This window comes from Pagrus pagrus (genome assembly GCF_965226575.1).
Source record: "Pagrus pagrus genome assembly, chromosome: 11".
NCBI lineage: Eukaryota > Metazoa > Chordata > Actinopteri > Spariformes > Sparidae > Pagrus > Pagrus pagrus.
In genome coordinates this window covers 12957786-12974371 of record NC_140195.1, presented here as the reverse complement: position 1 = coordinate 12974371, position 16586 = coordinate 12957786, and the positions used below count along the sequence as shown (strand labels likewise).

Here is a 16586-nt window from a genome sequence, read left to right as displayed (position 1 = left end):
TTTAAGCTGTGTGTGTGTGTTGCCTTTTAAAGTTATGGAGTGTGTTTTGTGGCAGTTAGTGTGAACTGTTAGTGGGCTTGTACTGAGGGCAATATGTGCTATTAACCAGGCTCAGCCTGGGGATTTCTACCAGGCTGGTAACTGGAGTAGAGGTGCTGTGTTAAATATAGAGGGAAGGCCCAGTCTTCTCCCCAACAACAGCGGAGAGCCCTCAGTAGTATTGGATGGGGGTGGTGGGTGGGGGCTGCCAAACAGCAACACGGCAGAATCGTATCACCATTTGCAGTATCAAAGTCCAAGTGTCCTTTCAGGACAAGTGTGGAAATCTACTGTGCTGGAAGTTTTCTTCCAAGTGTATCCAACTAATAAAAAGTTAATCTTTTAAGAAAATCACTCCATAAAAATACTCTGGATACTGGACTCATTATAACTTACTGCACCTTGGATCAGATGATATCATCTTCAAATCTTATCCGCTCATTTCACTCAACACAGAGATTAACACATAAGTGTCGTCATGATACTGGAATTTCTAACTGTGATACGATACCTAAAAAAAATTGAGATTCGATACCACATGGAATTTTTTTTTACTGAAATACCAATGTAACAAAACATCACAGTGAGGTACAACATTGTTTTCTTGGCTAGAGACTACGATTAGGCCTTTGAAAATAGCGTGTGTTAACTCGCTGTTGGAGAGAAGGGTGAGAAAGCGCGCAGCTGGCAGTGGGGTAACGATACTGCAGAAAATGTTTTGGCCAATACTGGCCTCTCACAGATGTATCAGTATCGTCGTTAATGTTGTCTGATATCTACCAATATGAAAACCTTTTTTTTAAGAGATGCAGAAAAAGCTGCTTGGATTGATTTGTAATCATTAAATTCCCAGTGAGTTTCCGGTTTCAGTTCACGTTTCAGTTGACGTCAGTTTAGACAAAAAAGTTTATTGTTGAACTGTAAAATATCCTGCCTCCATTCCTTATCTTTGTGTTTAATAACCTCAGTTGAGAGATCATTGCAAATAATGTGTGCATGTCAACCGATATATCAAAAGTGCAATTTTGTACTGCCCAATATCGGTATCGGCATGCGGCCCCAAAAAGTGTCGTGTCAAGTATCGTTCAGGCTCTAGTATCGTGCAATTTTTTGCACTGATCCTTAAAATGTTAATAGTTATCAAACACTCGTTAAAAGCGACTGTACAGCTAATAATAAACTTAACTTTCCAAAATGACACGAGTACACTGAAACAATAAACTTCACAGGGGATTTAATAATTATAAATTACCCCAAGCATCTTTTTCTGTTCTGTAAAAATTATTGGAGATTTTGGAACAATGTAGCTGCGATAGGCCAATAATAATATCGGCCAACCAATATATTGGTCAGGCTCCACTGTACATTCGTTACTCTCCCATTTTCTGCAGTCTGAGCTTGTTGTTGCTACTTGTGCCTTGGCTCAGAGCAATAGTCTCTCTCTCTCTCTCCCTCTCTCTCTCTGTATGTGCCTGGGCCTGGCTTGTTGACTTAAGTCGGCCTGTGTGTTGTGCTGCTGCCAGAAGGGATGGTTCTTGGCCTAGACAAGGCCAATAACAGTTGAGGGAGGAAGGAGGGTAGGAGGGTATGGTGTGGGTGTGAGAGAGTGAGTGTATGGTTTTGTTTGTGCATGTACTCAAGTTTGACAACCAGAGTTGAACATACTACACGCACACACTCAAACTGACTGTTTTTTGTGCACAGTACACGTTTGTCAGTGACGGGGCTCGTAAACCTGACCGAGTATGAGTGGTGTCACTACACTACGAAAGTGTATGTGCCTACACATGTTCATCGGCATATGTGGGGGAGGATTGTTATGTTTATCATGTCATCATTAAATTTACTGCGATCCATAAATGTACCAGGGTTGGGTTAGGCTCTTGTAAACATCCAATTTTGGGGAGTGAAAAACCAAAAAGCCCAAACTCCCATCCCACCCCCTAAACACACATACATACATATCCCAAACACGTACACACACAGAGCCCAACGTTGTTGACAGTGATCTCTGCTCTCCAATCAACTCTTTCTGGACACTAAATAAAGGCATCCCCAGTTTAACTTCCACCAAAATAAAGCCTCCCCTAAGAAGATGCAGACAGATTTACTGTCGCGTCAGTGCGCTCGCTCTTTAGCCTGTCCTCCACTCCCACCAACTTTAATGGCTTCACAGTTATTTCACAGACAGGCAAGAAGTTATACAGAGCGTAGCGGAGTGTGTCATTTGGAGTATCTGCAGGCACTGATGTGTTCATCAGAGTAAGCAATGAACTGTTATCTGTACAAATTGGCTTTACGGTGGCAAAATGTGGCAGCCATCTGCTTCTAACTTGGTGTAAACATTGATATCAAAGTCAGTCTGATAGCAGGAGTAGATTAGCATCACTGCCGTCAGCATGAGTAAGAGTCAACTGGCAGTTGGACCTCCGAGAACAAGTGTCCAAAACACGCTGTTTGCGTTGTTTATTGCTTAACACATGCACACACAGAAACACTCGCAACAGATGTAGTGAAACTGCGGTGGAGTATCATGGTTCTGCCGGGAAGCAGAGGAAGGATAAAGCTCAATGTCAGGAAATCAGAGGGGGTTGAGGAGGGTGGGAGGTATTAATGGGGTCTGGAGTGTGTTGGTATTCCTCCTGTGTGTGTGTGTGTGTGTGTGTGTGTGTGTGTGTGTGCATCCGTGTGTGTATTCGAGAGAGAGAGAGAGAAATATCAAAGTTTGAATAACCTCTGGAATCAGCTAATAGTCTTTACAGTCTCTTTTCTGGTCTGTTCCACTCATGCGGCGCACACACACCAAAAAACGGATCTGCATGACGTTCACTGGAATGCTGTTAGTATACCACTTTTCCACACCGTAGGCAGGCCAAACCTTACATTGCCAGGACTTCAGACTTACATTTTGAAGGATAGGAAACAACAACACGTTGTCCATGTTCGCCACAAAATGAGAAAAACAGCAAAGAAATTTTATTATGAAAGAGACAGAGGCCCATAAATCAAAAGCATGTCCCTGGTTGGCCCTGTTTAGTGCTGAAAACAAGGCTAATGACTGAAACAGGACACGGCTAATCTTGTTATCTCTTTATCTCCCATCCAGACTCTGTGTGTGTTTATGCATGCGTATGTGTGTGTTGTGCGTATGTGTGTTCCCCGCCTCTCCTCTGGCTATATCTTCTGTTATAGCTGCGGTGTGGATATTATTCTTTGCATGCTGTGAACTGTTTTGCAAACTGCCCTTATTGTATTCAGAACAAACACACACACACACACACAGATACACACACAGATATATATATATATTATAAATATATGGAGAGAGAGAGAGAGAGAGAGAGAAAGAGAGAGAGAGAGAGAGAGAGAGAGAGAGAGAGAGAGAGATAATTAACCCATATTTCGATTGTTGGAAAGTAAAAACAATGTATTTTTTGTGAACATTGCAGTGTAGCATTCATACGGTCTCTGAGAGATTCCTTCATATCTGGTGCATTCCTCTGCGATCTGTTTGCTCCCCATCCAACATATTCTCATCAGCGTGGGAGCTGAGACGCTATCCAAAGTTTGTCTATAAATGCTTTAAAGTCTTGTTGCAACTTCTAAAAGTGTGTCTCTGTGGGTTTGTTTGTGTGTGTGTGTGTGAGCACGTTTCACGTTCGCTAGCTGATTTACAGCGTACTCCTGTACAAGTTTGTAGACTCTAGAGTGAAGTTTTTTCGCTAAATGTGAGTGTGTGTACACTGACTCTCAAAGTGGATCTCTGCCAATGCTTAGGGCTTGGCTGAGAGAATGCCTCAAACCAGTTTACTCTGGTTGTGTAGTGGAGAAGTCTGGGGGCGGGACAAGGACCTCTTAAAGCTGCAGACCATGTGTATCTCTGCCTCTGTCTCTTTTTATGTATGTGTGTGTCTGTTTTGTGTTACTTCATCAGTGTTCATGTATGAATCCATTTACATTTTACAGCATTTTGGATTTGCATTTTATGGCACGAAATAGCGGACGTGCATTGACCTCATTGTCTTTGACAGCTCGCCTATTTGTGCATTTTACATGATAATTTGAATCTGTTTATGTGTGTGTGTGCAAGCACGTGGGTGAGCTCTTGGCCCTGCATTTGGCTTTAGAGGACATTAAGAACAGAGATGAAAAGTGCAAGATAGAACAGATAAAGAGAAAAAAACTGTGCAAAACAAAGAAGTTTGTGCTTCACTGCAGGATGACACAAAAGACTGTTGTTCTGGTCACATTTTTATGAGAATATTGTGTGCCAAGGCACACTCTCTGGGCTCCCTGTGCATGCATATGTGCGACGCTGCTTGTTCCAATGGGCAGTATAAATAAGGTTTAAGCTGAGGGTGGACTGCTCAGCATGGGGTGTACTGAGCAGGAAGGGAGGAAGCAGCATCTCTCCCTCTCGCTAAGCGAGGTTGCACAAGCTGTGCAGAAACACACCACAAAACCCCTCCACTGAAGAGGCTCTCCAATACATCCTCATGTGCACACACGTGCTACATACTCAAACACAAACACACAAACAGAATATTGCCCTAGATTTACTGTACATATAATCATGTAATTCTCAATGCTCTTGCTACTTGATTTATCAGATTTGTTTGCTGCATTGTCAAAATGTCTATATTATGGGGGTTAAAGAATCCAATTTCTTCAGTTATCCAGTTTCATAGTTATCCAGTTTCATAGTAGGCTTTTTGTTGTTAAATAATTTTCCACTACTTTGTCAAAATAACAAACTTTTTTGTTTTGCTGAAGTTTGATTTGTTCAAACATGTCCTGACAGCACCTGACTTTTTCCTGTGTGGTCATATATATTTGTGTGTTTTGCAGGAAGCCCTCAGGTCATGCTGATAAGGAGGTGATGGCTGCCACCGTCCTGACCTCACTGTCCACATCCCCTTTGGTGCTCTACCCTTCCTCTGCACCCACAGGTAACAACGCTGCTGTTTTCTCCCTTGAACTCACCTGACGTGGAAACCACTTCATCAAACACTGACTCATCCACCGTTAAAACAAATTGAGGTCACTCGCTTCAAATAATGCTGAGGGTCACTCACTGTCAGGTGACGCGGGGGACAGTGGGAAGAAAAACTTATCATAAATCACTTGATGTTAATTTACCAGGGCACAGCCTGATCTGCCGAGTTGTTAATGTCTTAATCTGCATTCATCTAATGGGAGGCAGTCTTCATTATTATTAACACTACTCTTGTATGTATGCCTACTTTCCCAAGCCCAGCCCTTAGTGCCAACTGCTCAGCCTTGACTCTATCACCACAGCTCATTTTGCTGCTTCCAGTATTCGTGTGGTTGCCATCACCATGCCAACCCTGCCAGACGGTCAAAGTCCTGTTGGCTTTCTTTTTTTTTTTTCTTTGTAGCTCAGCATTAAACCAAGGCAACTGTATTTGCTCTCAGTAAGGCAACATGTAGCAGTTCATTTCCCACATCACCCTGTTTAATACTGCTGTACCAAATCAGCAAAGTAAGTTTTCATGGTAGAATTCAGCAATCATTATATTTTTTCAGATGATGCTGTGGGTTTGGGAGGACCTAAGTGTTGCAGATAATGTATTGTGGTTGATATCTTCAATTTTTCACAGTTTGGTCAAGCCTCGTAAAAAACATCCGTTTGTGGTATGAAGACACCACTCACTCCACGCCTCTCTGACAGTCCTTAAAAAGCTAGCTTCAACATTAAAATCATCAGCAAGTTTGTGTGATTTTATGTAGCTTGACTTTAAGAGTCATTTTTTGTGATCGTGCACAACATTGTATTTTTTAGGATTTGAAATAGGCCATGCTGTGATTTGTTTCTCTCTTATGGGGGAGACTTATGGTCCACCCATGTGCCGTAGTGATATTGTTGAGTAATCCTTATACACAAATTGATCTATGCTACATATTCATATGAACTGGGATTCAGCTCCTTACATTTCTATATGAAATAGTTATTAGTTTGTATAAGTTAATCCCCAACATACAGTACGTGATTTTAAGCTTTCTTCTATGTCAGGGTTTAGCTTTATTTTTTTGCTATGTTTTGCTAGTGAAAGTCAAATCAAGCCTTTGCGATTATGATTTTATTATATATGAAGTATAATGGGATTGGTGGCCAACAGGCCAAAGCGCATAGAGAGCTTTGTGGGCCAAGACTTAGAGAAATAATATAGTACCTTGTCCAGGAAAGTAAAGCTGTGGTGGGCTTAATGGACAGATTTCAGTATAGCTAAATGGAAAGGTAAGGTGTAGTATATATTAGATATGAACGATATAAGAGTTTATGCATCAAACATGCTGTCGCGGTTTAGAGATTTTGCATTTTCATTTCCATGACAGAGTTAGGATTTGGGTCAGGATTGTTTTGCATACTGTCCTAACATGGTGTTCCCAGTGTTGTTGTTATTTCAGGACTTTTAAAGTAATGTCCACAAACACTCCTGTTCACTTTTGCCTGTCTTCATATATCCTCTTTTAAGCCATGTCTTGCCATTAATTAGAAGTTAACCAAGTTAATTCTTTAACCCACAGTCCCAGAACCAGCCGGCAGGGTTTGGAAAGAGGTGCTGTCAGCCAGCTACAGCAGTTCAACCAGTGGCAACTGGAGCTGGGATGCCAGCGACCAATCAGTGCCCTCCACACCGTCCCCACCTCTTTCCAACGACACCAACAAGAACTTCTTGCTCTCGTCCCAGGGTGATGATGTCAGTGAGGATGTCACAGAGAGCACACACTTCATGTTTGAGGACCCCATACCTCGGAAACGAAAGGTAAAGGTGGATGTTGATGTTCTGCTGCATCAGCACAATACAGGAGTTCACACATTTAATGTCATATCCCATTATGAAATAGGTTCAGCTGTTTTTTTAGTAATATTCCACTTTTCACTCATGATCACAAAGCAGTGTGATACTTGTGTCATATTAATAAGTGGAGTTTTATGAGGTACTTATCCATAGTCAGTGTGTATTACCTCCAGTAGATGGTAGCTGACACACCCCCAGTTATGAGAAGCAGTAGGAGTACTGGTATAGGAAACTACGAAATGGACTGCTGTTCCATATTCAGTATCAGTATTTTACCCCCTAAAATAATCAAAATCTGATATACAGAGAATATTTTTAATCGATACTTGATTTTGGGGGCCAATGCCAATGCAGATCACAAGTATGTAATCTCGCAAATCCATCTTTCCAGGCTTCAAGCTATACCTTTGTGGCTGGTCAAAAGATTATCTAACTAATCAGCATCCTTTAAGAAAAATTGAGGTGGAAGCTACGGGCGTGGTTTAGATGTGACAATGGCGAGAAGCGACTGCTCGCTTGTAAACAATAGTGGCCCCCATAAAGGTTAGCATATATGTTACCATAGCAGCAGTTTTATCAGAACTGGACAACATTTCTTCATGAAAAGAAGAGCAAAGAACAGCACTGAAGGCTTTTCTTGATAGAAAAGATGTTTTTGCTCTTCTCCCGACTTGCATCAGTAAGAGTTTGATTTTGCAAATGGCACAACTGGTAGAGCTCTTCCACTGTTGATCTGATTGGTTGAAGTTAGCCTATAGACGGTTACAGACAGATGCCTTGTCCAATAACCTTCCAAGTATTTTTTGAAAGCATCATGCCCTTTTCCACTCTAGTCTCTAGCGCTTCCTTCCCAGATAGATTTGTGAAACGAACCTTTTTGAGAATCAAACCATCTGGCGTGTCAGGTTAAAAACAGATATTACAAACTAAAAAATTCCCATATTGATATGTAGGCCAACATACACACTTTTGATCCCTTGAATGTAATTGTTAAACAATAGTGACAAAGACATGTAACGGAGGAAAGATCTTATACAGGTGAACAACTAACTTTATTGTCTTAAATTATGCCAGTGCACTGAAACAGTAAACTTCACTAATAATTTAATAATTAAAAATTATCCCAAGTAACTTTTGTGCATTATAATCACTTCAAAAACATATTGTTGCATATCGGGCAACATAGATGCAGATACCAATATATATATGTGCCAGTCCAATATCAGCCTATAATATCGATATATCAGTCGTGCCCTAATTTTTTATCTCTTTACCTTTTGCGACTGGGAGCCCAACCCTACCATAAAAAAGCAGAATCAGACATCTCTAGATTTAAACCAACTGAACGCTGTCTACTTTTATCTTTATGCTTTATTAGATTTTGTTTGATTTAATAAGCCACATTAGTTTTTGCTTTTATGTTTTATCCAATGTTGTTTCGGCTAAAGACTTGATTATGACTCCTGAACAGCAGGAATGCTTTTATTGTGAAATATCTGCAGATGTGCTTAGGCAGGAGTTTATGGTTTGATGACACAGCACTTTAAAGGAGCAGATCAGAAAACACATCTGTTTATTATTCTGATTGTATTTTACACACATCTGATAAGACAAACAACGTGTCATGAAGATAATAAACTAAACTCCAAAAAATAAGTTGACAGCACAGTTTCTACACAGCTGTGGTTTTGTGGTTATTACAGCCGCCCCGGATGCTGTCCAGTCCACTTCTAACATATACCTAAAATTATTACATGCTGAGTTATACTTCATGGGCACATTTGTAGAGAAACAACTGATGTGCTTTTGTTATTTCTATAAAGTAGTAGCAGGGAGAGACCTTTGAAAACCCATTGGAAGCATTCAGAAAATGTAAGCACCATGCAGTTTAAAAGCCTCTGACATAAGGCCTGTCATTTTCTGCTTGTATGGATGATCGATTATGTTCTCTCTTTCACTTCTCTCCCTCTTCTTGTTATTCTGCCATAGAAACAGTCCAGAACGTCAGAATGTGTTCAGTGTCAAGAAGCTTTGCATCCCATTTTCTGTCTTTCAGGGAGAGAGGTGGGAAGGTTCAGTAAGAATGAAGCAGAGGGGACTGATGAGCAGCAGGAAGTAACAAAAGGTTCAAGGGAATGCGTAAAAACGAGGACAGTCAGACTCTGTGGGTGTAAAGGAGGAGAGGAGAAATGAATCTCAATATTTCCTCCAGCCATACAGTGACAGAGGAGAGCTCATATACTGTACAATATGTGGGAGTTTGCAATTCAACCTCCCTGGAGTGGAGCAGCAGTGAAGTCTATTGAGCTGCCGAATATATAAACCAGAAAGCCTGCAAGGACGATGCTGCGAGAGAGCCATGCCATACCATAGATAAGCAGACAGGAAATTAAGTGTGATGATGCTGGGAGGAATATGGACACACAAGCTGTGTGGAAGAGGGCTAAAGTATGAGCTAACCTGCTGGCTAGCTTTGTGTTGTATATAGCTGAAGCCAACCCCAGAGGTCTAAACCTTCTGTGAGCAGCTGCCCCTTTGATTGTAGGCTGTTTGAGTTTGTGCAGGCCGTGGGCTAAGAGGATTATTAAACATGGCAATCACCGGTCTCACTATAACAGTGTTAAGATGCAAGAAAAACGCTTAGGGAATTAAGTGATTTGTGATTGTTTGTGGGATTAAAGACTTTGCCGTGTCATTTTTATTAAGAGGGTTGTCTTAAACAGTATGGTGGGAACATGCGTTGAGCAGTTTAATGGCTTGTTGCTGTCGAATTGAATTAAAGGGAATGAATGTCAATAAGGAATACTTCAGAGGAATAGTAGTCACAGGTAGTCAACATAGCCATTGATAAAAATCTTCTCCACACTCGCTTATCTTGCTCAGTGTTCCCGGCTCTCCCTTTTCTTGCCCTTTTTTCTTCAGGGGATGTTGAAAGATAATGAGAGCACACACCCACTGTCTTTCATTAGCGATGATGCAGGCCCCTGCCTGCTCACGGGACAGCTGCCAGCACCTGATATGCGAAAAGAGAAAATGAATTGAAATAAACACACCCACTCCATCTATCCATCTCCTCATGGCCTGCTTATGAACCAAGGAGAGTTACTGCGGGTCTAATGAAGAATCAGATAGGAGAGTTATTTACAAAAGCTCAGAGGTTAAAAAGAGGTCAGCGTGGGTGTTGCAGGTGTACAATGGGGAAGTACAAGTGTACGTGTATGTATATTTAGTATTTTGTGAGATAATATCAAACTCTTTCCGTAACGATGAATCAAAATATTGCATTTATGCAGCTCATCAATCTGTGAGTGGACATGAAAGTACTGTGAGGTGGACAGAGAGGCACCGTTTCATTGTCCCTGTCTTTATCTGTCGTTCTCCTTCTCTTTTACTCTGTATGTGTCTGAACTTGTCACATATTGGGTTTCTATTTTTATAGGCTCGGTGCTCTAATAGCTCTCTAATGAGGTGTAGTGTTTGGCCCCTTGTAGAGTGGCACTCGATCTCCCACGAAGGCCTTTGTATTGAGGCTGCCAATGAGATCCACACAGAGGAACATGACAATGTATTGGGCATATAAATCTCTATTTCCAAGAGAAGACTACATTCAGTTTCATCACTGTGACTACCATGGCTGACAACTGGTGTTTTTCCATCATTGAGAAAATGATTCACAACCAAAGGATGTTAAATAAAGGATTAAATAGATAAACCAAAGGTAGATGTTTTTGCATAAAAGCACAGACATCGGAGATTATATCATCCCATCACACTAATTCTCTCAAATTCTCTTTGTTGTGTTGATATTGACGCTTACAGGTTGTACAAATCAGCCGTTTTCTGACTGGTGGTGGTTTTGTCTCTTTCAGAACTCCATGAAGGTGATGTTCAAGTGCTTGTGGAAGAACTGTGAAAAGGTCCTCAGCACCTCCTCAGGGATCCAGCGACACATCCGCACCGTCCACCTGGGGTGAGTTGCAAGTCAAACACCTGAGTGTGTCTTTAAATAAAAGTCTCACATGCTGCTTGGTGGTGTAATGCACTCAGCCAGTTTTTGTCTTAGCTGAACCACAACATACACACCCACACACACATGCACAGTCACCAGGCAATGTTATGATGTATATGAGTCACAATGATGATTTTCATTGTAACACTTAAAGGTTGTTTTTTATTTATATCCATACATATATTTTTATGTCAGAATTTGTTATGTAAATGTGGACACTCATATGTCTGTTTGTTATTATACAGCTGCAGGCTTTGATTTTCACTGCACAGACCTTAACTGTGTCATGTCACCTCAGAGATCCTCTTCTTTGCAGCTTCAGGGTAGAAGTTGTAAAGTCTTTACTTTACTTTAATTAATGTGGTCAGACAAGAATAGTGACACACATCTGACTTGTCAAAGCTTGGATGCTGTCCAACAACCTGTCTTTAAAGTTGACTTCCTGAGCGCTTATATTACTGCTTCTAAACATTTGCCTCATGCTTCTCCTGTCCAATTAAGAAAGAAATTAACTATTAACATTTCTCAGTCCATACCAGCGAATACATTTGGATTGAATGGGATTGTATTTATGAGAATTTAGTGTTTATTTCATACTAGAAGCAGTGAGACAGAGAGAGTCCTACTTTTAGTCAAAGCATTAGTTTGAAGTCGTAAGGGTTTTGAGGAAAGAGGCCCACTAACTGTCCTCGCATTTGTTGTCATTTCATCACCAGCCATTTGTTTTAGGACATCTGCAGCACGCTGGCTTTTACTGCCCCCTGCTGCTGGGAAGAGGAACAACTTCCTCTTCCTCCCTTCCTCTTCTAACTTGTTTTTTGTTGACAGCTGTGCTTATATTTATGGTTATCAGTAGTACGTTAGTAGAATTTAAAAAACTCTTTTATAAAACATGTGGTTATACACAAGTAAAAATGCCAGAATTAGTCAAAAGGCTACTTTTCATACACATTATTCTCTTTTTTTTGGTTTGCTTTTTAACACATATATATGTTTTCTACCTAATTTCCAGCCAAATGGCTACATATCAAAGGCCTACTCATCCATCATCTAGCACAGGTTTAGACAAATGCAAAATGATGGGTAACAGACGATAGAGAAGTGAATCATTTTACATAGATGGCATAAAGCATTTTCTGGCACCCAAATGGAAGGAAAAAACGGACTTAATCTCAGAGTATAGCTGTATAGTGTGTACTGCTGGCATAAAGAAGTGGTCATATATATTGATAGAGATGCCCCATAATCATTTCAAAGCTGACCCTGAAATTATGGAGGTAACCCTAATTTAGAGAGTTTCAGATGAGCATCTAACTGTTCTTCTCCTGCAGCCGAAACAGCGACTCGGACTACAGCGATGGAGAGGAAGACTTTTACTACTCAGAGATCGAGGTCAACATGGACAGCTTAACAGAGGGTTTGTCCAGCCTCACGCCCACCTCCCCCACCACGGCCGGTCCTCCGCCCGTCTTCCCTCCGCCGCTCACCGATGTCCCTCACTCTGAACACATCAGTATGAACGGTTTGCAGAGCCACGCCCCAACACTGCTCAGTCAGTCAGCTCCCTCCACGCTCTGCCACATCCGCACTGACCACGCCTACCAGGTATTTCACACACACACATTACAAAATTTAATCTCTGACAAATTGATACGACTGCACACACAAAACACTGAGCAGTCGGTTTGTTTGCGAGCTGCAGAATTTCAGATCATATGGAATCTGCAGAGGCAGTGCGAAAAGCTCTGACGTCAGTTTGAATTACTTAACTCCTACATCAGTGTGGGAGTGTACTGTATATCAGGGAGAGAAAGGGAGAAAAACTTTCTTGCAAGTATTAACATAAGGTCACATGAAGAATGAAGTCTGAATATTTTTTAAGTCAAAAAGTTTCTGCTATGAGTTTTAATTATGCTTAAAGTCCTGCTTGCAGAACTAAATTTGAACTGCTTTGCAGCAACTTTGGGTATCAATGCCTCCTCCTTCCTTCTTCCCATCATCCCTCCTCTGTCTTCTTCCCCTTTCTTCTCCTTCTTCTTTTTCTTCCTTTCACTCTACAAATTCATGTGTACTTGAATTTACTTACTTATATACCCTCGTATGTAAAAATGAAAAATTCTTCAGCTGGAAGAACACATTTGGTCAAAGTGTAAATCTTTCAATATATTCAATATTGAATTCAGTCCATGGCAGTGGTTCGAGGGAGTATTGAACCTTCAGTTGCCATGACAACTCAAAATGCACATAAAAATAGACTAATATTATGCATATGCAGTGAAACTACAATCACAATTTCTCAAAGTTCTGTTGTCTCGGTATTGCACTTTTCTCCTTCTCTTCTATTCAGTTCAGTCTTCATCTCTCTGCTGTTCGTTATGCTTTCTTAAAAACTGCTGTGTGCAAGATTCTTTCTACAAGTGCCTGCCAGCTCACATTTTGTGTTTATGTAAAATACACAGTTTTTGTGGTAGGCAGTTGTAGCTTGATGAGAGTTGATATGAAGGCATAATTCAGATGAAGTTTTGGAGAAAAATGCCTTTCCTACTCCTTATATAATCTTATTTTTCTGTATTCTCCCCTGCTCTTTTTCTATCTGCACTTTCCCCTCCTCTTCCTCCTCTCTGTCCTCTCCTTGCTATGACGGGGTGGTTGTCCATGTTCCAGGCCACTGCTCCAGTGAGCATCCCAGTGGGTCCTGAGCTGGCTGGGTTAGGCAGTGGTAATGGAACCGGGCCTGGAATTGGGACTGAGAATGGCATCAGTGTGTCGTGGCAGTCCCCTCCTGTCATTTTCAAAGGCGTCCCGGTGAGTGAGGCTCTGTCTCACGCCTTTTTATCTTAATCTGAACTACTCTCCTGCTGTTTCCACTTATCGCCTTTCATTTAGTAGCATTTTGTAGCTATTTTTTCACCCTCCCTGCATCTTTAAACCATCCTCTTAAGGCTTTCTTTGTGTAGCAACATTCATCCAAAGAAGCTATTAAAAATGTGAAACATATAATCAAGATAAGGACACAAAATCAAATGTGCATCCAGGTGCGACATTAAAAAATGTTTCCCATTTATGTAAGATATATGGAATTAAATAGTAATAAAAAATTAAGGAAAACATTAGGATTAAAGACAAACTGTGACAACAATACAGCTCAAAGCTTTCAAATGTACTCTCCTACATTCTCAGGGCCTCCGGTAGGCTTTTTTAAAGGCTGCGGCCGTAATGGCTGACGGCGACAGCGCCATGAATCAGAGCGTTGGATCATGGGACAGCCAGGAGACAGTCGGAGGACCTGAGGGATCGAGGGGGCACATATTGTATCTTAAAAGCACATCAGAAGTCCCAAGGCACAGAACTGTTTAAAGATTTACAAACCAATAAAAGGACTTTAAAATCAATACCAAAACTGACAGGCAAACACTGGAGCCAGGGACAAAAGAAAATGTAGGCAATGTGAGCTTTCCCTGTTGTGGATAAAACATGTACAGATGAATTTTATACAAATTGATTGTGATCTGAATGTGAGCAATGCTGGTCTTGGAATAGTTTTTTAGGTGGTAAAAACAGCCTATGTGTAAAAATTAAGATTATAGTCCAGGATGACACTCAAAACTTACTTGGATGCCATCTGTGTGATAACTTTTGTCTGTCGCCTGATGTCATGTGAAGCTTACAGAAGTTGCACAGTAACAGTAACGCTGCTCCACAAGATGTATTTGTGGCTCGTGTCGATCAAAGGCAATAGAGATTTATCTGCCTAAAGAACAGGATTATAGCTGCACTGAGATTGATAACAGACAAACAACACTGATACTAAACTCGTTCACAACTGTCGTCAGGCTGCCTCTGTGCTGTCAACCCCTCAGGTCCTGTTTTAATCGTGTAACAACAAATGCAAAGCAGTATGTATAGGGTGCACAGACTGTGTGGGCGTCTTCTACTCTACCTATATTTCTTTCTATTTCTGTTCATGTATGTACAGCAGCGAAAAGTGCAAAATGAATGGGGGAAGGTGACTATAGATCAGAGAGCATGGGGATTAATCAACATATGTGTCTTGCTGCCTTCAGATTAATTAAGAAATGTAATGAAGTGAACTGAAAGAGAAGCTTTTCATCAGTATAAAGCAGCTCCAGGCAACAAGATACCACAAGAATCAGTCATTAATTACTTAATGAATGCAGACTGATTTACAGACAATCCCACTTCAACCACATAAAATGTTAGATTTTGATGCAAATTTCAACACATCAACTAGTTGATTGATTAAAACTGATTTAACCGTTTGGTTGTTGAAAAATGTGCCAGTGTGGCATCTTTAAAGTCTCAAGAGATCTTCCAAGTCACATTTCCCACCAAAATACCAAAACTCGCCTTGTGCTGCCTCATTTGAATGAACCCTCTCTTTTAGTCTATGCCTCTTCTTACACCACTGCACCGTACACTGGGCACCACAGTACCAACCAAACAGGCTAAATGAATTTCAAGGTCAGGAAATGGTCAGAGTATTGTCTGCTGGCCCCTTGTGTTGGTCAGAGCCATAACGACTGTGATGAGTATTATATGAGAAATTCATTGCTCACCACAGAACGGCTTGGTGGTGGGTGCGGGAGCAATGAGAGAATGTATGATAAAGGAGGAAAAGCATCTGCACACGCCTTGGTTGTACTACTGTAACTTTTTGCACTTTGTTCTGACAGGGACAGAATCATGGTTGTGTCTTTCTGTATATCTGTCATCGTCCTATAGAATAGAGCTAAGCTAAACTGGACCAGTGTTGAACTGAACAATGCACTCATGATGTCTTTCCACTCTTGCAGGGGCCTGTGACTCATGTCCGGACAGTTAGCATTGGCGAGAAGCGGCAGCCGGCAGCAAGCACACACACCACTGTTAACAAGAACCATGCTTTAATAACACCAGCCCCTAAAGCGACACCAGGAACCAGGTATGCAGCAGAGTGCATGTGACTGTGTGAGTCAGGAGGTTTAAATGATTCTGCTAGTTTTACTTCAGTTATCTCTAATGATTTACAATTATGGAACAATGGGTTAAAGATAAAAACATTTCATCATCCTTTATTCTTCTATCTTCCTTTGTCCTCCATATCACAGTTGTTTCAAATGAGCTGCATCACTTTGTGACTGCGGTGGTAGTTGGAGTGCAAATGTAATCTAGAAACATGCAGTGAATTGTAAATGGTCTACGGCTGAAACAGTCGCTTCATCGAATAATCAAATGTTTTTGTATTTCCAACCGTGTCAAAGTAATTGTTGATGGAATCTAAAATAAGGGCATGACTTTCAAAAGGTTAAAATTTGTTTAAAGGGTAACTCCACCCATTTTACACATTAATGTGTGTTTACAGTTTCCTTCCATAATGAGTTTAACATTGCTGTTGGAGTGCAATGTTAGACCAGTGGACTGCTCTTCATATCATGATGCCTACATTACCCACAATGCAACTCAGCTACTGGAAGCAACTTATTATTATTACATGCAACTTCCTTTGGTGTCACAAAATGATTTTTATGATGCAATAGTACTTCTTGCGCTTTGTAAACACACTTTAATGTGTAAAATTGACAGAACTGCCCTTTTATAGCAGGAATGAGCCACTCATGGGACACTGCACTGCCAAAACTCTTGAGTTGCTCGTTATGGCGCTGAATCATATCGCTGAATCATATTATATTAGGTCGATGATATCAGATCACATA

General features: G+C 41.0%; 1 protein-coding gene across 2 annotated transcripts in view; it reads left to right on the top strand.

Annotated features, from left to right (window-relative positions):
- The window catches only part of slc2a4rg (SLC2A4 regulator), a 42022-nt gene that overhangs the window by 19014 nt on the left and 6422 nt on the right, over nt 1-16586 (top strand). Inside the window, exons 3-8 of one of the 2 annotated variants that reach the window (XM_084366645.1) lie at nt 4888-4988; nt 6589-6827; nt 10733-10833; nt 12204-12477; nt 13537-13677; nt 15687-15814. In XM_084366645.1, the coding sequence (XP_084222771.1) occupies nt 4888-4988; nt 6589-6827; nt 10733-10833; nt 12204-12477; nt 13537-13677; nt 15687-15814 (984 nt within the window). The remainder of the gene's footprint in view (nt 1-4887; nt 4989-6588; nt 6828-10732; nt 10834-12203; nt 12478-13536; nt 13678-15686; nt 15815-16586) is intronic. The other variant, XM_084366646.1, reaches the window with a different exon arrangement.